The 27250-nt window shown below is 65.7% G+C and overlaps 4 protein-coding genes across 10 annotated transcripts in view; 1 reads left to right on the top strand and 3 right to left on the bottom strand.

Annotated features, from left to right (window-relative positions):
• Nucleotides 1-908: 908 nt before the first annotated feature.
• LOC111160249 (actin gamma 1) lies at nt 909-3676 on the bottom strand. The gene is made up of 5 exons (XM_022523173.1): nt 3587-3676; nt 2875-3243; nt 2152-2590; nt 1869-2050; nt 909-1779 (listed from the first exon to the last, which is right to left on the bottom strand). Exons 2-5 carry the CDS (start codon nt 3235-3237, stop codon nt 1636-1638), a joined length of 1128 nt encoding a protein of 375 aa, XP_022378881.1. The 5' UTR covers nt 3238-3243; nt 3587-3676; the 3' UTR covers nt 909-1635.
• A 5650-nt stretch (nt 3677-9326) lies between these two features.
• LOC111160281 (basic proline-rich protein-like) lies at nt 9327-17072 on the bottom strand. Its single transcript, XM_022523218.1, has 5 exons — nt 17032-17072; nt 16278-16957; nt 14900-15031; nt 13308-13442; nt 9327-10066 (listed from the first exon to the last, which is right to left on the bottom strand). The coding sequence occupies exons 1-5, from the start codon at nt 17070-17072 to the stop codon at nt 9327-9329; spliced, it is 1728 nt and encodes a 575-aa protein (XP_022378926.1).
• A 93-nt stretch (nt 17073-17165) lies between these two features.
• LOC111160342 (fascin actin-bundling protein 2, retinal) lies at nt 17166-22824 on the top strand. The gene is made up of 5 exons (XM_022523386.1): nt 17166-17991; nt 21068-21224; nt 21492-21613; nt 21965-22132; nt 22236-22824. The coding sequence occupies exons 1-5, from the start codon at nt 17166-17168 to the stop codon at nt 22439-22441; spliced, it is 1479 nt and encodes a 492-aa protein (XP_022379094.1). The 3' UTR covers nt 22442-22824.
• Nucleotides 22825-22988: 164 nt separating this feature from the next.
• The window catches only part of LOC111160399 (Fanconi anemia core complex associated protein 100), an 11256-nt gene continuing 6994 nt past the window's right edge, over nt 22989-27250 (bottom strand). For 3 of the 7 annotated variants that reach the window (XM_022523497.1, XM_022523496.1, XM_022523495.1), the window contains exons 8-9: nt 25689-25775; nt 24522-25411 (exon numbers count right to left, since the gene is read on the bottom strand). In XM_022523497.1, coding sequence (XP_022379205.1) covers nt 25280-25411; nt 25689-25775 — 219 coding nt within the window. In that variant the 3' untranslated portion in view covers nt 24522-25279. Of the gene's footprint in view, nt 23160-24521; nt 25415-25688; nt 25776-27250 lie in introns of those variants that run through there. The other 4 variants (XM_022523494.1, XM_022523491.1, XM_022523493.1 and 1 more) reach the window with 3 other exon arrangements.

Below are 27250 nucleotides of genomic sequence, written 5' to 3' on the forward strand. Positions count from 1 at the left end.
CTGACAGAATCCACCACCCCCCAAACCGAGAGAGATGGGACCTAGGAAGCCCCTTCCCCCCTCCCTGCTGATGAGACTTGCTTCCCAGCAGCAGAGGCAAAAAACGGTCCCATCAACCAACAGTATCTTTAACCATTTCCAAGGTCAGTCCTTCCAAAGCCCTAAGCATTCTCAATCCTTCCTTCCTGAAGCACCCGTGCAGCTCAGTCGGCAAAGCCTCCCACTCCATTTGACTTCAGCTCAGGTCTCAGGGCTGCGGGATCAAGCCCCGAGCTGGGCTCCTCTGCATTCTCTCCCCCTTGCCCTCTGCCTCCCACTCCCAGCCCGCAGCGTCTTTCCCAACAGAAGCTCATTTCCTTGATCCAACCTGCATGTAGGTCATTTTGAATCTGAAGAAACTGTAGGACGCAGGCCTCCCACTAGAAGCCCCAAACCTGAGGCCAGGGGCACAAACAAGGGTCTCAAAGGTCAAGTTGGTCACGTTCACACCACTGGGGACCAGTCCCTTGCTTCAGTGACCCAATGGTTTCAACATCTTCACAGCTGCTGCACTGAGCTTGTGGCAGGGAAGGGACCCCAGTCCCACAGCGCACTCGGAGGGAACCCAGCCCTGTAGGGCCCCAGGGGCTTCTTGGCATCACAGCCTTCGTAGGACCTAAGTCCGCTCATTCCTCCAAATCACCATCTGGAGAGCTCCCGCTTCTGGTCTCGGCTCCACTGGGGCCCCTGGACGCAAACCCACCCCACGGGACAGGGGCTCCCCAGTTCCCAAACCATGCCACGCTGCTCACTAGCCTGCATTCTTAAAACGGTCACACATTTGCTCCTGAAGGACCCATGCTGTTGCCCAGCCCCAGGCAGGGAGCGGTCCCCCTCCACCCCCTCTGCCCCAACAGAGGCCACCGGACTTCACTGCAGCACTTTTTTATTTTCCTCACACAATGACGCGTTGCTGGGGCCTAATGTTCTCACATGACAGTAGAAAACCAAAAGTTTGTTGTCATCTCTTAAAGAATTGAGAATTGTGTACAAAAACCTTACATAAATTAAAAGGATGAATAAATTTACAGTTGTAAATGCAAACCGTTTTCCAACTCAAGGCAATTAACCCACGGTGTTCTGGCAGGAAAACATCGGGTAAGAAAGGAAAGTGGGTCCTAAGGCTCGGACCTTCCCAACCCTGTTAGACCGGCAAGACAGAAATGACAACTCGTTCAGGACTCTTGCCAGCCTCTAGAGAAATCCTGGAATAGGCAGCTTACACATCAATACCCTGCACAGATCAAGAACCTCACGGCCTTGCGGGTTCTCCAATCAACGGATTTCTCTTCCATAAACGTGTTCTCAACCTCAGCCACGAACTGACCGAGCCACATGTGCTAAGAGTTTAAATCAAAGATATGTACAGGGTATTAAACATATACCAAGGGAACAGTTAACTTGGATACAAGGTCAAGATCAGCAACAAGTTCTACAATCCAGTGCTGATATCAGATACAAGCTTCAAGGACAAATTTCTTTTCAAAGGCTGATTCCAGTTTCACGAGGCCGGCATGAGGTGTGCCCATGTGCCGGGCCAACTGCTACTCCGGGTTCGCTCACGCAGCAGGTGCTACGCATCTGCCCGCAGTCCGTTTAGAAGCATTTGCGGTGGACGATGGAGGGGCCCGACTCGTCGTACTCCTGCTTGCTGATCCACATCTGCTGGAAGGTGGACAGCGAGGCCAGGATGGAGCCCCCGATCCACACGGAGTACTTGCGCTCGGGAGGCGCGATGATCTGTAAGACAAAGAACGCGGCTTTCAGTCCAGGCCGCCGTCTTCCCAGCGAGGCCTTGGAGCCCCAACCCGCAGCCACGCTGGACTCACCTTGATCTTCATCGTGCTGGGCGCCAGAGCGGTGATCTCCTTCTGCATCCGGTCAGCGATGCCAGGGTACATGGTGGTCCCACCGGACAGCACCGTGTTGGCGTAGAGATCCTTCCGGATGTCGACGTCACACTTCATGATGGAGTTGAAGGTGGTCTCGTGGATGCCGCAGGACTCCATGCCTGAGACAAAAGTCTCCATTAGAGGGCACACGCCCACAAGCCCCGCGGCCCTCCCCAGCCTCAGGGGGGGCCCTGCTGCCCCGCCACCGCCCCACACCTACCCAGGAAGGAGGGCTGGAAGAGCGCCTCCGGGCAGCGGAACCGCTCGTTGCCAATGGTGATGACCTGCCCATCGGGCAGCTCGTAGCTCTTCTCCAGGGAGGAGGAGGACGCGGCCGTGGCCATCTCCTGCTCGAAGTCCAGGGCGACGTAGCAGAGCTTCTCCTTGATGTCACGCACGATTTCCCGCTCGGCGGTGGTGGTGAAGCTGTAGCCGCGCTCGGTAAGGATCTTCATGAGGTAGTCCGTCAGGTCCCGGCCAGCCAGGTCCAGACGCAGGATGGCGTGGGGCAGGGCGTACCCCTCGTAGATGGGCACAGTGTGGGTGACCCCGTCCCCAGAGTCCATGACAATACCCGTGGTGCGGCCAGAGGCGTACAGGGACAGCACAGCCTGGATGGCCACGTACATGGCTGGGGTGTTGAAGGTCTCGAACATGATCTGGAGAGAAGGCAACGGGCTCCTTAGTCACGGGCAGGGGCGCCGAGCCACCCCCATGCTCACACGCTGCATGCCGGCATGCCACAAATGTGATGTGTAGAGAAAAGAAAAGGTTGCAGGCAGAAACACAAATAAGAAACCTTGAGACTTCAGGGAGGAAATGCCAGGAGAGGAACAGAACCCTGGAAATATTGAAAGAAATACTTGAATTTCAGAAAATAAAGCTGAGCAGAACATGGTTTAACGAAAACAGATGGGCGGTGGTCCCACGGGGCAGCGCCTACCTGGGTCATCTTCTCGCGGTTGGCTTTGGGGTTCAGGGGGGCCTCGGTCAGCAGCACGGGGTGTTCCTCGGGAGCCACGCGCAGCTCGTTGTAGAAGGTGTGGTGCCAGATCTTCTCCATGTCGTCCCAGTTGGTGACAATGCCGTGTTCGATGGGGTACTTCAGGGTCAGGATGCCGCGCTTGCTCTGGGCCTCGTCGCCCACGTAGGAGTCCTTCTGGCCCATACCCACCATCACGCCCTGGTGTCGGGGTCGCCCGACGATGGACGGGAACACGGCCCGGGGGGCGTCGTCCCCAGCAAAGCCCGCCTTGCACATGCCGGAGCCATTGTCAATGACGAGCGCGGCGATCTCCTCTTCCATTGCGGTCTGCGTGGACACCCGTGCGGTCAGACGAGCCCAGCACCGACGGTCCGCCGCCCTCCGCCGCCCCCGAGCCCCGCGGGGAGTAACCGCCCGGCACCCGGCCGCGGGCGGCGGCGGGACCGGGCCTCTCCGCACTGCGGCCGGCCCCGCCCCACCCCCCACCCCCCCCCCCCGGCCCCCCTGGCCGGCGTCCGCCGTGCACCGGCTGTCCGCCCCCCCTCCCGCGCAGGCCCGGGCCCGTCGACCCCGAGGACGTACGGCCGGGCCCCTCGGGCAGAAGGCGTGGTGCGGGGACCAGGGCCCGGTAAGGGGACCAGGGCCCGGGGCGCGCCGGCCGGCCTCTTACCGGCGGAGGTGGCGGCGGTGGACGCGAAGGACGAGCGGGAGAAAGACGCGCAGCACGGGCCGGCGGCGGAGAGTGAGACCGAGCGCGGCCTCCCCCGCCGCTATTTAAGCGAAGCGGGACGCGCGCGCGAGCCGGCGGCGCGCGCGGCCCCAGAACATGTCCATATATGGCGATCTTTCCGAACGCCGGGCGCCCATTGGCTCGCCCGGCCGGGACACGTGGGGCCCCGCGACCGGCCCCGCCCCCCGCCCGCACCGCCCCCAACGGCCCCGCCCGCGCCGCCTCCGCGCGCTCCGGACCCCGCGCGCGAGACCCCGCGCGTATTCGCACGCGGGCGGGGCGGGCAGGAGCCCCCCGGGATTCGCGGGCCCGGCTGCGGGTCGGACGGGCCGGCCCCGCCCCGGGACTGCTGGGCTGTGGGGGAGGGCCCGGCTGCACCCCGAAACTGCCTGGCCCAGGGCTCGGCCGCGCCCCAAGCCGGGGTGTGTCCCCGCGGCCCGGCCCTACGGGTGGGGGGCTTTGCCCCCGCGCGCCCCCTGCGAGATGCACCCCGAGGCTCCGCCGAGAGCGTGGGCTGCGAAGGCCGACCCTAGGCTGGGGGAGGGGCGGGCGGGGGGATCCCCCGCCGGTCGCCCTTGCGGCGCTCTGGGTCGCGCGCCTGGGGGGAAGCCCCAAGGAGTCGTGATCTCGTCTCGGTGATGAGGGCTAGAAGCCACCTGTCCCCCCCCCGCGCCCCGTGCAGGTCCCTCCGCCGGAGGAGGGGGCGCCCCGCCTGGGGTCCCTGGCGGTGCGGAGACGGAGGCTTCACTACAGACGCGGCCGACGCTTCCTGCCTCTCCAGCCGCAGGCCTGAACGTCCCCGGGCGCGGGCTCCAGTGGGGGTTTCGGGCCACCCCCTTCCACTGCGGAGGCCTTTGTTTTGTTCTAAGCTTCCCTGTGCGTTATGAGGAAACTGAGGCAGGGAAGTGAAGTTTTGTCTGCCCGGACCGTGGACTCTCCCCTGGAATTGGTGGGCGCCCTCCTCTCTGCATTTCCCATGCCAGAGAGAGCCAGGGCGGCAGTAGGTTTGAGGACCCCCTACCCACAGGCCGCCCCACTGCTCCCCGGCCCTGGGTGGCCAATAGGCCGTCCCGTCCCTGCTGCCCAGGATTGTGTGTCCTCCCGGGTACAGGGCGGGCCCTTTTCCCCAGGAGTCTGAGCTGAAAGGTCAGCCAAGGCAGGGTCCTTGCTGCACCTGCTGGCGCCAATGTTTCGGTTACGCCCAGAGGGGAACGAAGACTATGATTTCTTTGGGATGATTTGTAAGCTTTTGGAAGTGCTCAGAATTAGACGTTAGAGGGGGCGTGGGGAAAGGCACCACGAAGAGGATTGGTGGTCGGGCCAGGCCCAGTGAGGCAAGGGACTCACTTAAGGGGGTCTCAGCTTGACCCAGGCAGGTGTCTGATGGCGGGGCTGGCCTACCCTAGAACCCTGCCGGGTGAGCCGGTGGCCCTGCCTATGGAGGGGGACGCTGGGCCCAGAAGGCAAAGCCGCTGCCCAGCTCACCTGAGGACTGCAGTCTGTGGCCACCCATGTCCCCAGGCCTAGCTGGGTCCCCAACTCCCCAGACTTTTCCTGGGCGCCGGGCAAGGCTGCTGTCTGTCGGGTGTGTGCCGCACTATGGGAGAAGCCCGTGCTGGGCCTCCGCAAAACCCATCCACGCTGGGGGCCACTCCTGCGGTGGGCACCATCATGGCCTGCTCAGCCACCAGGTGGGGTGTCTGTGATGCGAGGATGACTCCCACTTGGGGGCCCCAAAATGTCACACAGGATATAGGGAAGATGGCAAGTCCTAAGGTCTCCACGTCCTGTGTCCACCAGCTCCGCGACTCCACTCAGGCGGCGGGGGGGAGGGGGGGCACCTGCCCGGCCTCCAATCCAGCCGCCTGGCCCTCCTTTGTCTGGTGGCTTGGAGGGGCGGCCACTTCTGGGGACAGATGGGGAGGGAGCAGACACCCGCTGACCTTCGTCCCCGCCCCCCTTCCTCCCTGCGCACCTTGCAGTCCGCCGGGCGCCGGGTGCTCGGCCCCGGGGTCGCGGAGGTTAGTGGGGCGGGGCCCGGGAGTCCCGAACTCCCCCCGCGAGCCGCCGCGCCGCGCTGCGGGGGAGGGGCGGGCGCTACTTCCTCTTCCGCGGTGTGTCACCGGCGGGGGGGGGACGGCAAGGTGCGGCCGCAGGTGTGCGGCGGGGGGTGGCGGCGCGCGCGGCGCGGTGCGGCCATATTTGGCGATTTGGGCGCCGCGGGAGCCCCGCCCGCCGCCCGGGAAGCCGCGGCCCGGGCAGCCCCGTCCCCGCCCGCCGCCGGCCCTGAGTCACCGGCCGGGCGGGGGTGGAAGTAACGGACGGGGGGCGCCGGGCGCGCTCCTCGCCTTATTTAGTCAAGGAGGCCGCCGATTGGCCGGCGGGACAAAGGGGCGGTGGCGGGCGGCAGGCGCGGGAGCGGAGGGGGCGTCGCCGTCCCCCGCCCCCACCCCCGGCTCCCCACGACCCCGCGGCTCTGCGGCAGGCGCGGCCGCGACAGTGGGGGTGGGGCTGCGTGTGGCCCCCCGCCCCCACCGCGGTCCGGTGGCCGCCGGGCGCGGGTGTGATGCCGGGCTCGATGCCCGGCCGGGGAGCAGGGGAGTGACCGCCCTTCTGGGAAGCAGCACCGGAAGCCTGGGACGCGTGGACGCGGTGGGGCCCGGCTCCAGGTAGAACTGGGCCCGCGGGCCGGCCGCAGGGGGAGGGGGAGCACCGCCTTCTGCGCTGTGATTTTTCTGTTTTGCAACTGGGCAGTACGAGGCCTCGCCCAAGGTCACCTCGGGGCTGTGCTCTGGGAAGCTCAGGGCCGCCCCCACCCCTCCGGCGTCCCTGGGGAGGGGACGTTGGGGCTGAGGCAACCCCTGGCTCTGGCGAGTGGGAAGCTCTGGGCAGGAGGGAGAGAGTCTGCACTTGCCGTCCTGCCCAGGAGCGGGTGCGTCCTTTCCATCTTGGGGACAGAAACTTGAGCCTCGGAGAAACGACGTGATTTTTTTTCTAGCACATTGCTAGCTTTGGGGGATTTGTGACTTTGCTGCCTCTCATTTGCTCTCCCACACCTGCAATGGCTGAGAAAGTAGTGGGGCAGGGAGGTGAGGTCACCTTGCCAGTCAGTAACTGTGGTGGGACTTAGCGCTCCGGTCCTTAGTGCTGTCTGGCAACCCCACAGCAGCCTGTCCTCTCCCTGCTCCCCAGGACCTCTGCACCTGGGAGCAAGGCCGCCACCCCACACACACCCACTCTCCCTCAGCCCCCGCCTTGCCTCCCACCTCCAGCCACCTCCCAACTAGTCATCCCTTGTTAGGCAGACAGGCTAGGTCGTGGACCACCGCTCCTAGCCTCTGCCGCTGCCGTTCCACCCGCCTAGGATGCCTGTCCTCCACCCAAACGCAGTGTGGGATCCTGGGTTGGATCCCGGAACAGAGGAACCAGGGAAGCCCGGGGAAAGTGTGGAGTTTAATATCAGGTGCCAGAGTTGGTCTCAGTGACAGATGAGCCAGCCGGCTAAGTTGGAGGGAACTGAGTTACACTAGGGAAACAGTGTGGAACACGCAGCAAAGCTCAGACAGTCTGCGCCACTTTTCTGTAAATCTAAAGTTGTCTCAATAAAAACTTCACTTTAGAAAACCCAAGGAAAACCAGTTTCTCTGTCTTGGGTCTCTGTCTTATTCTCCCAGGGCTGTGGACAGATCACGTGCACAGCGATGCTTCCGCCGCCCAAAGCCTGCGGAGAGGCCAGGGGGGCAGGCTTGAGCCGCCTTGGTCCGGAGGGCTGTCCTGGTAGGCAAGGCGGGTTCCTGCTGGCTTGGCATGCTTACCTCTGAGTTCCAAGTCAAAGGGCAAGGTCAGAGCCACATGCTTCAGTGTCTGGACTAGCACCCAGCGGGCCTTGCTCCCCTGCCAGTGCTGGGCACACTGAGGCATAGCTAGAAGGGAAGCTGCGTGGTGGCTGGCGATGGGGTCACATGCACCATGGTGCACGGGACCTGGTGCCCACATCTCATGGCCGCCACTCCGTCCTGCGCCAGGAAGCCCTGGGCCAGGCCTCCATGCACCATCCACTTCTTGCCATCTGGGGAGGTACCCCAAATGTATGTCGTGCTACAGGTAGGGAAGCAGGCTCGCGGTGTGGGGAGTTGGGGGTACAGAGACATCCAGGCTAGGAGTCCCACACCACCCCTGTTCCCGCAGAGGGTTCCAGGCTTTTCAAAGACAGGCCCTGGGGGAGTTTTATCTTCCCCTCCTGGTGTAGCAGGAACCACGGAGGGTCCTGGAAGAGCAGGGGGTTGAGTCAGGACCTGGGTTCTGGGCCAGGCTCAGTCCTGTGCCAGCTGGGGCCTCCCCATGCCTCAGTTTCCCTGAAAAGGTGGTCTGGTGATGTGAAGGTAGAGTGGCCCATCAGAGGCTCTGAGGCTGGCGGTCCTTCTGCACTGGACAACGGGGCTAGGGAAAGAAGGCCACGGGGCAGCCTGGTGAATCTCCCCGCCACACCGCCCCCCAGGCCCTCTCTCTGTCTTCCCCGCGTCTGACTTTGACGTCCCAGTATGTTCAATTTTTGGCTAAGAGGCACTCGCTCTACACCTCTGGTGTCAGACCCAAGATTCCTGGGAGCCATGGCCCTTGACGGAGCAGCTGGCTCCTTGCTTTGCTTCTGAGGGCGCATGTCCAGGCCTCACTTCCCTGGGCCTCAGTAGGCAGAGAGATGCGCTCCCTGTACCACGGGTGGGGTGTGGGCCCTGATTCTGGGCCGACCCGCAGCGCTCAGACTCCCTTCTCCCCACCTTTGCTGCACAGGCCGCCAAGAGTAATGATGTCGCCAATGGGGCGTGCCCCTGCCATAGCCGCCTCCCCCAGAGGTCACCACTCTCCTCTGGGCAGAGTTCTTATTCTCCTGTGAGAGGCACCCACAGTCTGCCACCGGGAAGCAAGGATGAAACCAAGCAACAGCCCGCCTGCCCCACTGTCTGTCCCGCCGGCTGTCTGCTGCCTGCTGCCCCGCAGTGAACGTTGCCGTCAGGTCCCTCTGCTCTGGGTGCGGGAGGCTGGACCACACCCCTCACCCCCATCGCCCGCTCACTGCTCTCCAGCTCCAAAGGAGCGCCAGGCCCTTCCTCCGCCAGGAAAGCTCCTCCGGTTGGTTGCCTCTTCCCTGCAGGCCTCCAGGCGCTGCGCTGGCCTCAGGTCCCTTCCCCCCTCCTCCTACTCACTGTCCTCACCCTCTGCTCCAGAGTGTGGGCTCCCAGGGCACAGGGGGGAAGCCGGTGTCCCCTCTGCAGAGAGCATGAAGGGAGGGAGGCAGAAGGAATGGAGAGGGAGGGGCTCGCAGCCCTGGTGGGATCTTCCCTGAGGGGCTGGCCCGCTGGCCCCTACCCTGACCCCAGTGTGCAGAAAGGGGGCCGTGTCTCTTGGGCTGAGAAGGAAGGGAGCCGCGAGGTCTGGCCGCCCCCTGAGGCGCTGTCCTCGCATGCCCCCTCCCCCCGGCGCTGGTGGCTCTCGGGGCCGCAGGGGACAGTGCTGAGGTGCCGGGGCAGGGCACAGAGAAGGTTCAGGCTAACCCTGTACCTCGCGCTCTGGCCCCGATTTGCGGAGCGCGCCCTGCCGGCCGAGCTCTCCCGACGTAGACGAGGTCGGGGCCCCGCGGCCGGTGTCCCCACCCCCAGGACGCCTGGCGCCACTCCGAGGACTAGAAGGCGGACCAGGGCGGGAACACCGGCGGGAGGACGCTGCTCTGGGCGCTCCGTCGTCCCCGCCGCTGTCCCAGGGGCTGGCGGAGTGGGAGGATGTAGGGCCAGGCTGGGGTCGCGCCGGGGCTCCGGACCTGCCTCCCCGCCCTTCGCAGCGGCCTCCTTCTCCCGCCGCCGCTTCCCGGGAAAGGCTTGCGGCGTGCGGGGGGCGGGCCCGGCGAGGGGCGGGGCGGACTAGGCCCCGCCCACCCCCGGGCGGGGTGCGTGGCCCGCGGGGGGGGCGGTGGCGGGGCGCCTGGGAGACCGGTGGGCGGGCCCGGGGCGCTCGCTCGCTCGCTGACCGCGCCCGCGGCCACGGGTCCCCGCTTGGTCAGGGGGCGGTGCCCGGGCCGCCCAGTACTCGCGCCCCCCTCCGCCTCCGGGCGCCGGGTCCCGGCTCTCGCTTTCCCCGCGCCCTCGGAGGTCAGCGCCAGTGACCCCGGACGGGAAACCGGCGAGCTTGGAGGCCCAAGCCAGGAGCCGGCGCCGCGCTCGGCGGCCCGCCGGGTGCTGTCCCCGGGTGCGCCGCCAGGTGGGTCCCGCCAGCGGGGCTGGGCCAGGAGTCCGCGCGGCACCTGTCTGCGCCGGGAGCGGCCCGCACAGCCGCGGACCGGGCCGGGGAGGCGCCTGGCACTGCTGGCCAGTCCCCGAGTCACTGTCGCCAGAGAGCGATGGGAGTGGCCGGTGACCTCAGCCGGTGCTGACGCAGGGAGAGAAGGTGGGATCCGGGTCGGCGGGCACTGGCGCACCGGGGCACCGGGGCACCAGGGAGAGGGGAGGGCCAAGGCCCTGACTCAGCCAGAGGGGGTCGGCCCACCTTGATGTCCAGCGGCAGACAGCACCCACGGAGGGACCCCAGAGCCGGGGCAGACCTGGACCTGCGGTTTATCTGTTGGACACACAGTGCTGGTGCCCAGGGGACAGGGCAGTGGGCGTCCCAGCTGCCATGCCCTGTCTCCTTCCTGGGCACACTCAGTTATTTCCATAGCTAGATCCCCCCCACCAGGCAAATGGCCACTGATCACCAATTCAGAGAGAAGGAAGGGGCTCCAGGTCACACCGAAGGAAAGGGGGAGCCAGGATTGGAGCCTGGGACTCTAAAACCAGCTGGTTGCTCACCCGGCGAGCTAGGGGAGGCCGGTGGGGTGGGGGACACAGGGGGTGACTTATCCCCCTTCTCCAGGGGAAGTCCAGGGCTGTGAGTTGCAGGGCTAGCCCCAGGAAGGGGGGAGGGGAGCCGGACTACCGTAGCCACAGAATGTCCTGGGGCGGGAGGGCAGAGGTGGGGAAGGCGGGGAGGGGGTCCCCAGATGGCCAGGCTGGGCTCACGTCCTTCCAGGGAAGGACAGACGATGCTCTTGGGTGTCGCTGTGGTACCTCTGCCTCCCTGGGTGACAGGTGGGTTGGCCCCAGCACGTGTGTCCACAGGGGCCTGTGAGAGTGAGTCTTTGCTGGGAGCCCCCCTGCCCCCCGGAGCAGCCCTTACCCACCGGTAAGCATCCAGAGCGAACGTGCTGCGCAGCTGTGCTGGGCACCTTCCCCAGCCCTTCCCGCAGACCCCCCCGACGCTGGGAGGGACTGAGTTTGGTGGGCGGCCCAGCTGGAGAGGGGCAGGCAGGGAGCTATAAGTATGGTTTTGGGTGTGCGTAGCTGCACACCTGAATTCTACCCTACCTGGGAGGGTGGTTTGGGGAGGGAGGGAATTCCATGCGGAAAATGTGCCCTTGGGGGCGCCTGGTGGCTCAATCATGAAGTGTCTGCCCAGGATCCTGGGATCTAGTCCCGCATCAGGCTCCCTGCTTGGCGGGAGCCTGCTTCTCCCTCTCCCTCTGCTGCTCCCCCTGCTTGTGCTTCCTGTCTCTCTGTCTCTATATCTGTGTCAAATAAATAACTAAATAAGAAAATGTCCCCTTGGATGTTGAAGGCCTGATTGCCTGTCTCTTGCTTAGACGGCTCTTTCGGGGAAGTGGGTGTCGTTTGAGTTCTGGTCCAATATCCGGGTTGTTTCGTGTTTCTCCGTGAGGTTTTAGGCTTTTCTCTTCATTTCCACTGCCGTGATATCTTGATGCTTCCGGCTGTGCTCTTGCTGGAGTCCCCTTCTTGTCCCGATGATGTCCAGCCCTGGCGCACAGCGGCTTTCAGCTCTCGGGAAATTTCTTACATTCTTTCTTTCACAGTTTCTTTCCTTTTTTTTTTTTTTTTGCCAGTTTATTTTTTCCCTTTGGGACCTCTGATAACGGGGTGCCGTATCTCTCCCACAAGGCCTTTAATACCGTTACTGTTCCTTTGACCTGTTTTCCCCCCAGCTTTTTGGGATATTTCTTTGACTTCTTCTGACCTTGCAACGGAATTTTTTTATCCCAGTTACTATAGTTTCTAATTCTTTTGTTTTGAGATAATTCCAAACTTACTTTCTAACGTTTACCACAATTGCCTTATTGTTCTTTTTATCTGTCTTTTCACTTCTGAACCGTTTGGGAGTTGGTCTCAGACATTCCGCCTCTACGCCTCCGTATCTCAGTGCGTTTTCCCCGAGAACAGGGGCATTGCCCTGCGGAACCCCTGCGGCCCGTGTGCGGCGACGGAACAGGTCGCCGCTGGTCTTGTCTGCGGGCTGTGTGTTCACGACAGTGGTCGTCCTGACGTGGTCCGGGGCCACCTGTGTCATCCAGGCGTCACGAGCCCTCCCGTGCTACACCCCCCAGGCTGCTCTCTCACGCGCCCACGGCTCAGAGCGGCACCGGGGCGCACGGATTCTCCCGGAAGGGACTGGCCCAGAGACCGTGCGCTGGTACTCGGCCCTGTCCCCCTGGGACACGGAAATGCTGCCTTCCTGTTTGTCCCAGAGGTCCCTGTCCGCTCTGTAGCAAGTTCCGGGCACACAGTAGGCACTTACTGCGGTGCAAGCGTGTCTGCCGCGCGCCCGCGTGGACACGGTTGCACGTGAAGGCTGGGCTGCGCAGAGGCGGCCCCGGTCACGTGCAGAGCTGGGGCTCCCGACTGTGTGCCGGCGCGTCTCAAAGCCCAGCTGCACGGTGAAAGTCACCCAGTTTCCCGGAGCTGTTCTGGTCCTGCTGCGGAGCCCTGTGCAGGCTGGGACTTACTCTCAGATACTCTCGAGATCCTCCCCTCTTGTTCCAGGAATGCGCAAAAGTCCTGGGGTTTGGGTGTCAGACGACCGCAGCAGTCACATCTGGGCAGGCTGAGATGCCCTGTGCTGCCCTTGTGGTCCCTTCAGGGACTCACTGTTAGCCTTGCTGGGGCTCTGGGACCCCGGGCAGTGTCCGAAGGCCTTCGTCCCTCTCTCTCCGCCTCCCCTCCCCTCTGGAAATAAGCACCCCTCCCCAAGACTTCATGATTTTGCAAGGGACAAGAGCGAGGAGACTTTACCAGCTTTCTATGCAGGCAGCACCGGGGCGGGGGTGCCTACCCTCCCAGCCAGCAGCTCTCCCTTCAAGGAGGAGGGCCACACAGGAGAGCAGCCCACGAAAACCGCATTTCAGCGAGCTGCCCTGCCTTCAGGAGGGGTCTTGTGGGGTCGGGATGGTGGGGGAGGGAAGCGGGTAGATTTTCACGTGGGACAGGCAGGCGGCTGGGCACTGCCCGGCAGTGTGAGATGCGGGAGCCGCCTCCCCACACTTCATTCCAACATTGCCCTCTCCTCCCTACCCCACAGAAGGGAGCGTGTCACCCTAAACCGCCCACAAGCCTCCAGTAAGCCAACCAGGCCCCGCCTGCCCATGTAAGTGGAACTTCAGAGTGGCCGAGCTCTGCCATGAAAAAATCATGAGGCTTCCCAGCCCCGGGCCTGTTTTCAGGAACAATGCAGCAGGCTGGGCCCTGGGCGCTGGCCAAGCTGGACCCCAGGAGCAGAAGCGGGGCCTGGGAACAGGGAAATCACGGCCTTTGGTCTGGGCCCAGCAGGAAAGCCCTGGCCTCACCCCAGGGAGGGGCAGAGGAGCCCTGGGGGCAGAGGCCCAGAAGGGCGCTGGCCAGAGTGGTTTGGCCATGGGACGGCACAGTGCCTGGGACCCGGTGGGACAGGAAGGCGGGTGAGAGCCGCAGCGCCCCAGCGGCTGGGGGGGGGGCCCAGGAAGGTGGGGGTGGAGCACTGGGGATTTCCTCTGTGTGAATTCCCAGAGACTCACTGGCCGGTGGGGAAGGAAGGGCACAGCTGGCATTGCCCACACGGGGCGCCAGGACAGGTGCGGCCTGGGGACATCCCTCCGTCCTCAGCCATTTCCCAGTTTCCAGGGCTCCAGGCCAGCCCAAGTGGGGAACCACCCCCTCCCCAGCCAGCACCCACACGGGGCCCGTGCCAGCTCACGCCACCAGCGTGTTCCCCGGGCGTCCGGCCTGGCACACGTGCCCATCACCATAGCAGCACACGGCGTGTTGGGTGGGAGCCCGGGCTGGGCGGTGGCAGCCAAGGCTGGCGGCCTAGATCTACGGGACCAGGACTCCTTTCCCTTGCCGCAGCCCCCTCTGGGGCCTGCCCATCCCCCAGCGTGCCAGGGAAGGAGCGGTTCCCTGAGAAATCCCGGGTAGGAGCCAGGGGCTGGGGGCCTCAGCTGGACCTCACTGGGGGGGCAGGAGGCCAGGGACCTGGCCCACCCTTGCACGTTGGGAGCATCAGAGAGCCGGAGGGATCTCTGCCTTCTAGGTCCTGCTCCAGACAGCAAGGTCAGTCTGGCTGTGTCCATCTGGACCTGGCCACTCCCTGACGTGGGGGTGCAGGGGAGCCACTCACCCAGGCGGCCTCTCTGTGCCTGGGAGAGCAAGTCATGCATGTTGAAGTGGACACGTCAGGCACCCTGACCCCTGTCCTCAGGCCCTGTCCAGGGGTGGCAGACGAAAGCCCAAGGCAATGCACACTCACCGGACATGCACCCCATCCCCCAGGAGGGCAGGTTCAGAGGTGACCTCGGATGCCTCCGAGGGGACTCTGGACAGGCCGCAGGCATTGTGTGCCCAATGTGGGTGGCTGTGTGGACCCCTCTGGCAGGGGCACGTGTGTCCTTGAGGACACGGCCGAGGACACAGCAACCACAGGCTCTTACAGGTAGTCCCTGACCTGGATTCCCTTGTGCTGTGCACAACATGATCTCCCTGCTGGGCAGCGGTGGATGGACTCTAAGGCTGGGATCCAGGGAAGCATCTCCAGGGCCAGGGCTGGCCCAGCCACTGACCGTGGCTCCCTCTGTCCCACACCGTCTGTGTGCACCTTTGCACGCACGCCCCCCGGCATGCACACTGCCTCACCTCCCTGCAGAGGCTCATCGCATCACACCGAACATTCCCAGTACCCACTGTGCGCTGGAGCCTTATAGGGGATCGAGAGAGGAACCGTGACCCCTAGCAGGCATCTGGACTTGGGGCCTGGGTCCTGGAGGGTTGTGGAGGGCCATCCATGCAAACCACCTCCCTGAAGCCTGGGCTAGGAGGCCCACCTCTAAGCGTCCCCCTTGGGGTCTGAGGTCCCCCGTTAGCTCACACCGTGAGTCAGTGCCAGGCAGCCCCACGCCATGCCCACCTGGGGTGCAGGGCCCCAGGGACCGAGAGGCCACAGCCACTTCTGGCTCTGCCACCAAGCGGCTGCCTGGAGCCCACTTAGCGCCTGGCAGCTGGGCTTCCTCCCACTGGGCACGTGACGTCCATGAGCGCCCTGCCAGCGCCAGGCAGCGTCAATGAGGCCTTCGTGCCGATCGGGCACTCCGGGCTCCTTTGGAACCTACTGCAAGCTCGGGGGACCATGGGCACAGCTGCCCCCAGGCCCCCTGAGCCCTGACGAACTGACCAATACCATTGAACACCTGCTCTGTGGGTGTCCCTATAAGCCTGGGGGTGGCACAGAGGGAGACGCAGCGAGAAACAGGTGTGGACAGCCTCATGGCGTGCACCCTGAGACCAGGGACATCTGCCTGGCATCGAGGCAAGGCCTGGGCCCTGGGCACGCTCCATGGGGAGGGGGTGCTCCCTGGACCGTCTCTCCCCACCGGCGAGCACCTGGCACACAGCACAGCCAGGCCCACGGTTGGTGCCCCATCAGCGAGTGGGGGTCGCAGAGGTGGACAGTGCTAGACCAGCCCCCAGACCATCTCGCAGCACGCACAGCACTGCTGGGGGCACGGGGGCCCAGGCGTGTCTCCCAGCATCCCACCCTGGTCCTCGGTGCCGCCAGGCACTGAAGCTGCTGCCCGGGCTTGAGAGGATGCAGGAAGGACGCCCGAGCCCGTCTGGCCTGCCCACCCCCCGGCCCCCACCCTCGGCTGGACCCTCACAGCACTGGGCCCCATCATGGCCCCCAGAGGGTCAGAGCAGTGAGCCTGTGGCATCAAGGCCCCACGAGGCTGTGGCTGGAAATGCCTGCGGCCCCAAGCCCGTTCTCCCAGGTAGGCCTGAGGGTCACACGCTGCGGTGAGGAAGAGGACACCGAGGCTGGCCCGGGCCCAGGTCGGGCAGCTCCAGTTTCATTACTTGGCCCCCGCCCCTGAGGCAGGTGCCGGAGACACACGGGCAGGGCGCGGCTGGGCTGGCCCCTGCGGGTCCCGTGCATGTGGCCCCTGGGCTCAGGGAGGAGGGAGCACAGCCAGGTGGTCCCGGTGGCTGCAGCTGGAGGCGCTGGGTCGGTGGGAGTGGGATGGGCTGGGGGCAGCTTCTAGCCTCTCCTAGCCTGCTGGCCACACCGCTCTGCTGAGAGGGCTTTGTCCCCCACACGCACCTGGGACCAGGCCCCATAAAGATGCCGCAAGTCAGCGAGTCACCCCGGCCACAGGAGAAACAGTTAGGGGTCCCCAGGCCCCCGCAGCAAGGCTGGCTTCACCACAGCTCACGCAGGGAAAGGGGAGCAGCCTTGTGGGCTCCTTGAGGTGCTTAAGGCACAGGGGCCAGCCGAGGCCTGGTCCTCTGACCCTGGGTCTGACTGCCCGCCGGCTTCAGGACGGCCCCTGCTCCATGCTCACACTCCGCGGACCGGGGCCCCCTCCCGGCCCCGCACAGCCAGGCCGCCTGGCCCGACGTGAGCGAGCGTGACCCTGGCTGGGGCCTGGATGCCAGGATGGGGGCACCAGGGCACACGGGGCCACTCCTTGGCCCCACGTCCCCTGGTGCCACCTTCCCCACCCTGGCCACCCTGGGGCAGGTGCAGGTCCTGGGCTGCCGGCTGTAGCCCGGGGATGGCTGAGGGGGATGGCGCGGGATTCCAGCTCCAGGCTGCCGGAGTTGGGGGGCCTTGCTGGGCTCCTGGCACCAGGAATCAGAGAAGCAGTAACTGGATCTGGCAGGGGATCTGGCGGCCGCTGGGGCGGAGGGCTGCGATCGGGTTGCGGCCTCGCTGAGTTTTCCACCAGCAGCTTTCTCGACGTCGGGAAGGAGCTGGGCTGGTGAGTCCGTGCACTGGGTCTGGGGGCCCTGGCGTGGGGCACGATGAGGAGAGAGCCTGAGCGGCGCAGGGGCCGGGAGGCGGGGCACAGGGCCGGGCAGCCCCAGTGAGGACAGGGAGGTGGTCAGCCCTCGGCGGGCGGAGCTCTCCACCCCTGCCGGCCCTGGGGCTCCGGCCGCTGGAGCAGTCCGCGAGTGGCTGAAATCCAAGCTGGGGTAACAAAAGGCAGCCGCCGTCCCTAAGCCGTCACAGCTCTGATCCGTCCCCCGCCCGCCCTCTGCCACCCGCGGGCCCGCAGCCACTGGCCAGAGGGCGGCGGGTCCATGCCGCCGGCCAGGCCACGGGGGGACCTCGGGGGCCGTGAGCACGCGGAGAGCGCCTCGCAGGCCCCTCGCGGGGCGCTGGGCTGGCCCTCAAGATGCCCACCAACGGCCTGCACCAGGAGCTGAAGGTCCAGTTTGGCCTTGTCAACGACACCGGCCGCTACCTGACGGCCGAGAACTTCGGCTTCAAGGTCAATGCCTCGGCCCCCAGCCTCAAGAGGAAGCAGACGTGGGTGCTAGAGCCCGACCCGGGGCAGGGCTGCGCCGTGCTCTTCCGCAGCAGCCACCTGGGCCGCTACCTGTCCGCCGAGGAGGACGGGCGCGTGGCCTGTGAGGCCGAGCGGCCGGGCCGCGACTGCCGCTTCCTGGTGCTTCCGCAGCCCGATGGGCGCTGGGCGCTGCGGTCGGAGCCGCACGGCCGCTTCTTTGGCGGCACCGAGGACCAGCTGTCCTGCTTCGCCACAGCCGTCTCCGCGGCCGAGCTCTGGACCGTGCACCTGGCCATCCACCCGCAGGCGCACCTGCTGAGTGTCAGCCGCCGGCGCTACGTGCACCTGTGCGCGCAGGAGGACCAGATGGCGGCCGACAGCGACCGGCCCTGGGGCGTGGACGCGCTCATCACGCTCACCTTCCGGAGCCGGCAGTACTGCCTGCGGTCCTGCGACAGCCGCTACCTGCGCAGCGACGGCCGCCTGGTGTGGGAGCCCGAGCCGCAGGCCCGCTACACGCTTGAGTTCAAGGCCGGCAAGCTGGCCTTCAAGGACGCCGACGGCCACTACCTGGCGCCCGTGGGGCCGGCCGGCACACTCAGGGCAGGCCGCAACACGCGGCCGGGCAAGGACGAGCTCTTCGACCTGGAGGAGAGTCACCCGCAGGTGGTGCTGGTGGCCGCCAACCACCGCTACGTGTCTGTGCGGCAAGGTAACGTGGGCGCGGCGGCCGGCCACGCGGACCGGGCTGGGCAGTGGCATCATGTCCGCACGGGTGGTGGCCAGCGGGGGGCAGCACAAGGGGCAGGGCGGGGGGGGCGGCTGGGGCACGCGTGGGGGTAGCGGCCGAGGACCGCTGGCTTTAGCGTCAGGAGGACGGGATCCTTCTCAGGACCCCTGAGCCCAGGCCGTGCTGGACACAGGACACCGGAGCCCCGGACCACTGCTGCAGGGGGGCGGAAGGCAGGTCTGGCCCGTGCTGGGCTGGCCCTCCACCCCCTACCCTCCCCTTCTCTTCTGCTTCATTTTCTGAACTTCACAAGAAGTTGGGGAGGGGCCGCACACAGGCTAAGGAGCCAGCAGGAGTGCAGTGGGCAGGGCCCTGGTGCCCACACCACCCGTGCCTGACCAGTGGGGATCCTCACCCAACCCGGGGGTGGAGTGTGGAAGGACCTCGGAGTCCCTCCGGTCTGGTGGCCTCCCCCGGGGCCCGGGCTTCCTGGTGGCAGGCGCGGTCTCTGGCTGGCTGCTCGTCTGTCCTGGCTCATTGGCTCCCTGCCTCGCGTGGCCAGCGGGCCTTTCTGCACACCATCACGTGCCTGTGAGCACGGGCAATTCCTACTTCCCCGAGAGGAAACCGGGCCCAGGCCAGCAGTTCGCAGCTGTTCCCTGCGTGGGCCCCTGGGTCTGTGCCCCCAGGAGCGGCCAGGCATGCCCGTACCAGCCCCATTGCCACCTGCTAGTCCTGTTGGCCAAGGCCCAGCCACGAGCACTCAGGAGGGCCCCCCTGCCTGGAGCCAGGGTTCCCAAGGCCAGTCCTGTGCCGCCAAGGGCAGTCCACAAACACCTCCCCGACGCCTGTCTGGAACGTGGCCAGGTCCCAGGGCACGACGGACTGTCCGCCCTGTCCTTCCCGGCACAGGCCCTGCGGTCTGGCCACGCCGTTCTCTGGCCTGTGGGAGTTGCTGGTTTATCAACCATGTGAACCGCGTCCTCTGTCGGCCGGGGAGGTGCGCACGGGAGCGCTTGGACGGGCTTGGGCTGCGGTGCTGCAGGCGGTGGAGGGACAGAGAGCGCGGGCAGTGATGGCGAGGGACGGCGCATATGGGCTCTGCTCCCCTCTGGAGTCGATGAGGAAGCAGGACGTGCATGTCCGTCCCGGGGGAGGCGGCAGCTACAGCTGCGGGTTCTGCTGCGGGTGGTGCCTGGATCCCAACAATTCTGCTGGTCAGGCGGCCCCCGAACCTGTCTTCTTCCCACAGGGGGTCTGGGAGTACCCTGCTGGCCTGTTTTCTCCACCCAGTATCTTTTTTTTTTCTTTTAAGATTTTATTTATTTATTTGACAGACAGAGATCACAAGTAGGCAGAGAGGCAGGCAGAGAGAGAGAGAGGAGGAAGCAGGCTCCCCGCTGAGCAGAGAGCCCGATGTGGGGCTGGATCCCAGGACTCTGGGATCATTTACTGAGCCGAAGGCAGAGGCCTCAACCCACTGAGCCACCCAGACACCCCTCCAGTGTCTTTTTGGGCTGCCCCCATCGGCCGGAGTCAGCTGTTTCTGCGGCCCCCACTGCCAGCCTTCAGTGGGACAGTGGAGCTCAGAAAACAGACCCATGTGGCTCAGGCCATGAGGACATCATCTCCTATAAATGGAAGTCCGGAGGCACGGGGTGGTGGGGACCCAGGCAGGACACCATCACCGGCTCCATGGAGTTCTCAGAACCCTTCGCTCTCTCCTCCTTGTGGAGCTGCTCTCGGGGGACAGCTCTGACCTCGAGCTGGTGGCCTTGTGGTCACGAGACGGCTGCTGCTATTCCAGCAGACAGCTGTGGGAGTCAGAAACCCCTCGGCCGGACTGTCTGGGGCGATGCTGGGGATGCCAGTGGGGTCGGCCTCCGAGGGGCCACGGTGTGGCCTGACTCAGGAGCCCTGGCCTCCTTCTGCCCTCAGCACCTGCAGGGACGGGTCTCCCGCCCTCCTCAGTCTGCTTCAGTGTCACCTTCTCCAGGAGCCATCCCAGCCAAGGCCCACAGCACGCACAGGCCTCGGACAAACTGTCTGTTGTCTGTGTCGTTACTGCCGGTCACATGCCTGGAGCCCCAGATGCCCACTCAGCTCAGTACTGCTGATGGGACGGCGGGGGCGGCGGGGACCCACGTGAGAAGGGAGACAGAGATCTAACTGGGTGGCTTTAGAGGGAGCAACCTTGGGAGCTGAAGGACAGCAGGTCCCACCCTCTCCAGCACACACGTGCCTGGTGCCCGTTCTACCTTCCTGGGGACAGGGCTGGACAGGATCTGGTCCTGACCCTCAGGGCCCCATTTCCTCCTGCTTCACCAGCTGGACACACTGGAGCCTGGCCTCATTGGGGAGCTCTGTGATCTGTCACATCCCTAGAAATGGGCATGGTTTATGGGAAGATACTAGGGAGACTCTAGAGCCTGCCCTTTGCCCCCCACCCTGGCCATGGTTATCCCCAGTTCCATCCTTGCAGGAATCCCAGGCAGCGCCCCAGAGAGCCTTGCCCTCCCTCAGGGTTCCTAGGAGACCACACACGTAAAAAGGTGGGCTGGGGGGTGGCAGTGGGCCAGGTTCTCCTCTGTGCCCAGGAATGGACCCTAGGCCCCAGCTGGGGTCTTCCCCAACTTGGGCCCTGGCTTGGGGAAGAAGAGGGACCTCATTGTGCCTATCCAGGGGCTTAGGGGTGAGTTATAAATAGAGGCTGGTGTAAGCCCTGGGTCGAGAGGGCAGCAGCAAGTAGATTACCTAATGATTAGCAGAGGCAGGGGATTTGCTGGCACAGAAGGGTCTGGCTCCTGGGGCTGCAGTAGGAGCTTGGCCAAGGACCTTCAGGGAACTGGACACAGCAGTCCGCAGTGTGCCCACATGGCTATGGCGACACCACCTCTTACTCTCCGAAAAGCGCCTTCCAAATCTTAATTCCAAAGGGTTCTAGATGAGACCCCCTCTGCCTTCAGGGTTGCCCCAAGACCATGCTTTTCCCCATCTTTCTGCTCCCCACCCCCCACCCAGGGAGAGGCGTGAGGGGCTTCCCATATCCTCCCTGCAGGGGTCAACGTCTCAGCCAACCAGGACGAGGAGCTGCATCATGAGACCTTCCTGATGCAAATTGACCAGGAGACGAAGAAGTGCACCTTCTATTCCAGCACGGGGGGCTACTGGACCCTTGTCACCCACGGGGGCATCCACGCCACAGCCACACAGGTGTGAGTGCCCCATCCCCATCTCCACCACCATGACCATGACCATGATCACCACCACCACCACCTCCACCACGAGGACCACTGAGGCGGCCCAGCCGAGAAAATACTCACTGGGCAAGGGGCAGCTCTTAACAGTGGTGGGTGTGTCCGTGGAAGGCAAGCGCCTGTCTCTCCCCCTGGGGGTTGGTACTGGACCTGAGGGGGATGGGAAAGCCTGACCCTGAGCTCCTGTCTTGCTGCTCTGAGGGGACTTTACCCTGACCTTCCCAGTTCTGCAAACACCATGTTTGAGGTGGAGTGGCGTGGCCGGCGGGTGGCCCTCAAGGCCAGTAATGGCCGTTATCTGTGCATGAAGAAGAACGGACAGCTGGCAGCCATCAGCGATTTTGTGGGTGAGCACTCCTCACCGGGCCCAGGGCCCCCTCACTGCTGAGCTGGTCCCTCCTCCCTGCCCAGGTGGCCCTTGGCAGTAGTAATCCTTGCTGGTCAAGATGATCGCTCTGGACGTCAGGGAGAATTCAGAGCCCAGAACCCCTGATCTCCACTGCACATTTGGGGAACCTGGGGCTTAGCGGTAACAGGCCTCTTGCCGGGGTCACACGTGTCATGGCAATGGCAGATGTGGGCCCACAAGTGTCCAGGCCTAGAATCGGGGCCCTTCTGCCCTCAGACCCCACCCACCCTACCCACCCCGGGGAGGACGGCGGGCAGGCAACGGCCCCTCAGCCCCTACTCCCCTCCAGGTGAGGACGAGGAGTTCATTCTCAAGCTCATCAACCGGCCCATCCTCGTGCTGCGGGGCCTGGACGGCTTCGTCTGCCACCGCCGGGGCTCCAACCAGCTGGACACCAACCGCTCGGTCTACGACGTCTTCCACCTGAGCTTCCGCGACGGCGCCTACCAGATCCGAGGTGCGCGCGGGAGCCGGGGCCCGGCGGGGCGGGCGCGGGGCAGGGGGCGGGCGCGGGCCCCCGGCCCCCGCGCGCGCCCCGCCGACCCGGCCCCCGCCCCCAGGCCGCGGCGGCGGGTTCTGGTACACCGGCAGCCACGGCAGCGTGTACAGCGACGGCGAGCGCCCCGAGGACTTCCTCTTCGAGTTCCGCGAGCGCGGCCGCCTGGCCATCCGCGTCCGGGGCGGCAAGTACCTGCGCGGGGGCGCCTCGGGGCTGCTGCGCGCGGACGCGGACACGCCGGCCGGGGTCGCGCTCTGGGAGTACTGAGCGGGCGGCCCGACCCCCCCCATTAAACCGTGTCTCGGACGCAGCGGCTGGCGGACTCCGTGGCGCCGCGAGGGGAGGGTCGTGCGCGGACGGCCCGCCCCGCCCCCGCCAGGCCCCGGGGCTCCGGCCGCGGCTGCTCCACCTCCCCACCCCGCAGCGCAGGAGACGCAGGGCGGGCGCGTGTGGCTCGGAGTGGGGTCCAGCGGGTGGGACACCCCCGCCCCCGTCCCGGCAGAGTGCGGGGTTAGGCCGGTCACAGGTTCTTTGGGGTGACGATCCCCCCACGCGGATCCGGGTCTCAGGAAAAACCCAGCGCACGTGAGGTGAGAACGACCCCGCCCCTCCCAAACAGGGTGCGAGTGGCCAGCCCTGGGGAAAGGGCCCCTCTCGGCCCTGCACAGCCCCGACGGGGGCCCCCACGCCTCCCGTTCCCATCCCACCCGCCCCAGACAGGCCGGATGCCAAGACAAGGTCTCTGGTCCGGCAGCCAGGCACTCCCCACCCCCCAAGAACCCCCACCCAGGCCAATGCCTCTTGGATGGGTCGGGTGACCCGGTGGAAAACGCTGGGGTTGGGAGGGGACTACACACGCGTGGCCCAGAGCCTGAAGGGAGGATGAGACCAGATGCCCCGTCCCTGAGCCCAAGCCCCTCCTCATACCTGGGCCTGAAAGTCCATCCAGCGAATCCAGCCAGTGTGGGCCGTGGGGACTGGAGCGCTTTGGGAAAGGTGTGCGGGGGGGGGGGGGGGGACAGCATGGGTGGGCCTGACCAGAGTGGACAGGGAGGGATCCTGCCCCCACCCACAGCCTCTCCCCAGTGCCCGCCTCATCCCAGCCTGCACCAGACCTCACTGCCCTCGCCCAACCTTAAGGACAGAGGGGCTGGACCCTAGCGGGCCCCCTGGTCAAGGGGGGCTGAGTTAACCCTCTGAGGACCAGACACCAGAGCCTCGAGGCAGCAGAGGAGCAGGTGGCCGCGCACCCCACGGCCTGTGCTGCCCCCTGGCGACACCAGGACAGGAGGACGGGGGCTCCCCCGCCAGGTGCTTGCCCACAGTGATCACAGCGGGGGACTCCCTCGGTGTCCCCGACTTCCCTTCGCTGGCCTCTGCCAGGAATGCACTTGGCCTCAGACCCGTGCTGAGCAAAGCCCAAGCGGCCTGGGGAGGGGAGACAGGGAAGCGTGCCCGGAGGGTACACCTGGGACAAGGAGGAGGCTGGGACTGTGTGGAGGCCATTCTCCGGCGCGCCGGAGCTGTGTGGGGGACGGCGAGCCGCACGCAGCAGGGGCAGCTGAGGGACTCCGTGCTCGGGGCGGTGGCCCGTCCGGTGGGGTGCTGACAGGGCAGCCCAGCACGAGGCTCCTGGAGCGGCTCCAGCCGAGCTCTGTCCCGTGTCCCCCTTGCCCTCGCCCCTGCCCCTCTCCCCCAATTCACAAAGGTTTCACAGGATTCCACTTTATCTCCCGTCCACGGGTTGGCTGCCCGGCGGCGTGTCTCCTCTTCTGGAGACCAGGTGGTGGGGCTCGAGTGACTGCCGCCTCGCCCGCCCCACCAGGGGCCTCCTGCCAGCAGGCAGGGGGAGCAGCGCGCCCTTTCCCACTACTGCGTCTGCATCCCTGGGAGCGTGTAGGCTCATGCCTCACCGGGGTCATCCTGGTCAGCAGCCTGGCAGAGGTGACAAGTGTGCCTTGGGCGTCATGTGGGAGCTGGACAGTGGGGACCAGGGGCAGGGGCAGCCCAGCCAAGCCCTGGCGCTGGGGGACATGCTTCCAGCGCTGCTCTGTTCACAGCCGACATCTGTGCCCGCCGCCTCTAGCATGTGGTCTGTGTGGCCTCCCACTCTCCCTCCTTGGAGATGGCCTGTCCTCCCTGGGAGGGGCTCGCATGCCCTGCGGGCCGGGTGGGCCCTTCGCCCAGTGCCGGGGGACTCTCCCTGGCCCCCACGACCACGGAAAAGACCAAGGCAGGGTTCATCCGCGCACACCCCAGGGGAGGCCCAGAAATGCAGTCAGAGCTGCTGCCCCAAAACACACACACACACACACACACACACACACACAGTGACGAGGCAGCTCAATGGGGAGCAGACTTCTCCTGCAGCAAGGGGGGCCTCGCAGCCCCTGCATGTACAGGAGAGCACCATGTTAGGTCCAAACAGGGGGTCACCCCCCCCACTGCTGGACACACCAGCACTGGAGTGACGCTGAGTGGCTGCCCAGGCCAAGGGGCCCTGGAGACAAGGCACAGTGCTGGGCACGGCCCCAGCCATAAGCACCTACTGGGTGAGTGTCGGAGCCACAGAAAAGCAGTCCCAGCTGGTGGCCTCAGCAGTGGCCCATAAATGAAGGGCCCCGAGAGGGATGAGAGGTCTGTACTTGGGGGAGCGGGCACTGGGGACGGCAACAGCCATGGCCAGAACCACTAAGTCCCAAATCTGGAAACTTTCTCTGGGGCCCGTCAGCTGCTCTGGGGCCCGGACCCTGTGCCCGGGGCCTGACTTCTGGGTTGGGGGGGACGGACGTCGTGGATCCAGCTCCAGGGCTCCAGGCCAGGGACTGCCAGGCACGACCAGGTTCAGCAGGAGCCGTGGGCAGCTACCGAAGGGGAAGGAACGCTGTGCAGAGGCTGGGGCCGGGGTGGGCTGGGGGGCCACGAGCGCCGCTTCACACATGCCCCAGAGCAGGTGTGGGCCCCGGGTCCCCAGCAGTGCCCAGCCCACCTGCCTCCCCCAGCCTCACGGCCAGGGTCAGGAGCCGGGAAGCAGCCCCTCGTGTCCTGCACTTCTCTCCATAAAGCCACGAGGGTGCTGGGCTCGTGGCAGGGGCCCACCTGGGGTCACACCAGGAGGAGGCTGGGGCTGCGCAGCTGACCGTACACCTGCAGGAGTCTCTGGGCGGTGGCGTGGGGGCTGGCTTCGTCCTCCGTGCACAGCCGGTCCCGCAGGGTCTGCACCTCCCGCAGCAGGGTCTGCTGGTGGGGGCAGCAAGCTCAGACCCCCCCACCTCGCCACTGGGCACGGCCCCTCTGGGGGACAGCGGTTATGCACAAATCCTACTTGGTATGTGGCAGGTGACCCAGGAGCACAGGGGAAGCACAGCCAAGCCCCTCCCCAGGTGACAGGAAGGTCCTATTGCAGGTGGATGGGCGAAGGAGCAAGGCTGGAGACAAGGAGCCCACCCACCCTGCATTCCCCACCGTCCTTGCTGAGCTGGAGGCTGGCGGTTGGGAGCCGGAGGGGCCTCACCTCGTGGCTGCTGTGGGTCTGCTGGAGACACTGTACACGGAGGTCGGGCGGGCCAGGGATCCGGGCGGCCTGCTCCACAACCATCCTCTGGGGACAGAGGACAGGGAGGCTGGGGCCGGTGCCCGGGGCTCCAGGCGCCTGTCGTCCAACACCATGCCACCACCTCCAAGAGCCCCTCTGTGTCTTCCACTCCAGCCCTAGCTTGATGATGGAAGACTCGGAAGTCGTTCTCCTAAGTTCCTGTCACCCCCTCCCACCTCTTCCCTCATCCCCACGAGCTGCCTCCCACCACCCTGTCTCCCGTCCTTCATCGCAGGCCTGGTGCCCACTGCCTTCATGGGGGCCACCCAACCTGCCCCATCAGCACAGCCCCTCAGCACGGCCCCCTGTGGGGCTGCTGCTTGTCCTGCGTTCTGGGGGAAGCCCAGGGTTAGGCAGCGAGGCCCCCACCAGCCTCTGTGGCGGGCACTGCACACCCGGCAGGGTCCCCCAAACTCTGAGTGGCCAGAACACACACTGGTTCCCAGGGGCGCTCCCGTCACGGGGAGCAGGGCGTCAGCTGACAGGACCGGGGTCCGCAGCCCGCGTGAGGGTGCCTGTCAGGGACCACCCGCAGCCCTCCGTTAGGGGAATGCCTGCGGGAGCACTGCCCCAGCAGCTGACAGACTGTACTTAGACGTAGGGCCTTTACAGATGAGCTCATGTGGGGGGGACCCAGGTCTAGTAATAAGTGATCAGAACACAGGAGCCTCTGGGTGGTGGCGTGGGGACAGCTGTGCGGGAGTGCGGGAGAGAGGCCTCGGCCGCGGGCACTGGATTCCTGCTGTTTGGGTCTGGTCTGTGGCTGCCATGGCCACACCAGGACCCTCTTCCCCCAGCATCACCCTAACCATGTAGCCCCTGACCATCGTGCTCGGCCGGGTCTGTGAACAGCCTGATGGGCAGACCTCGGTCTAAGAGGCTCCCCTCTGAGCAGAGGGAACGGGAACCACTCTGGGGGCTGGGTGTCCCTGCTGGGCACCTGGCACTACATTCCTGAGCTGCGTGAGCCTCAGTGGGCCCATCAGAGCGCCACACAGGGGCAGCAGCGGGGGCCACAGGCTCCTGAGTGATGCCCGTCTGACGCAGCGGCACTCAGGTCCTCGCCAAGCCTAGACTGCGGCTTCTCCGGTTCTCAGGGTGCGGGGCGGGGCCGGGGAAGGTGCACTGGTGAGTTCCCAGCTGGGGGGACGGCTGCCATGGCAGACTCCTCTGGGGCCACCAAAGCCGCAGTCAGAGGGGCAGGAGGAGACGGCCAGCTGGCCCCAGAGCCTGGGCTCCACCGGGCCAAGGGACCAGGTGCCAGACTTCATTTGGACCGTGAGCACCTTCTCAGATCTGGGACTCACGGCCCCCAGAATGCAGTGCAGCTGCTGGCTCCCACACTAGACGGGGCCCCTTGTGGTGTCTGCGAGGGCAGAGACGTGGTGGCTCAGAGTGCAGGCGGCACAGCGCAGGACCCACGCCGGCACACGCAGCCCTGGCACACGCAGCCCCCGGGCCCACGCCGGCACACGCAGCCC

The sequence above is a fragment of the Enhydra lutris genome, unplaced genomic scaffold (assembly GCF_002288905.1).
Source record: "Enhydra lutris kenyoni isolate GAN:26980312 unplaced genomic scaffold, ASM228890v2 scaffoldscaffold75, whole genome shotgun sequence".
Classification (NCBI taxonomy): domain Eukaryota; kingdom Metazoa; phylum Chordata; class Mammalia; order Carnivora; family Mustelidae; genus Enhydra; species Enhydra lutris.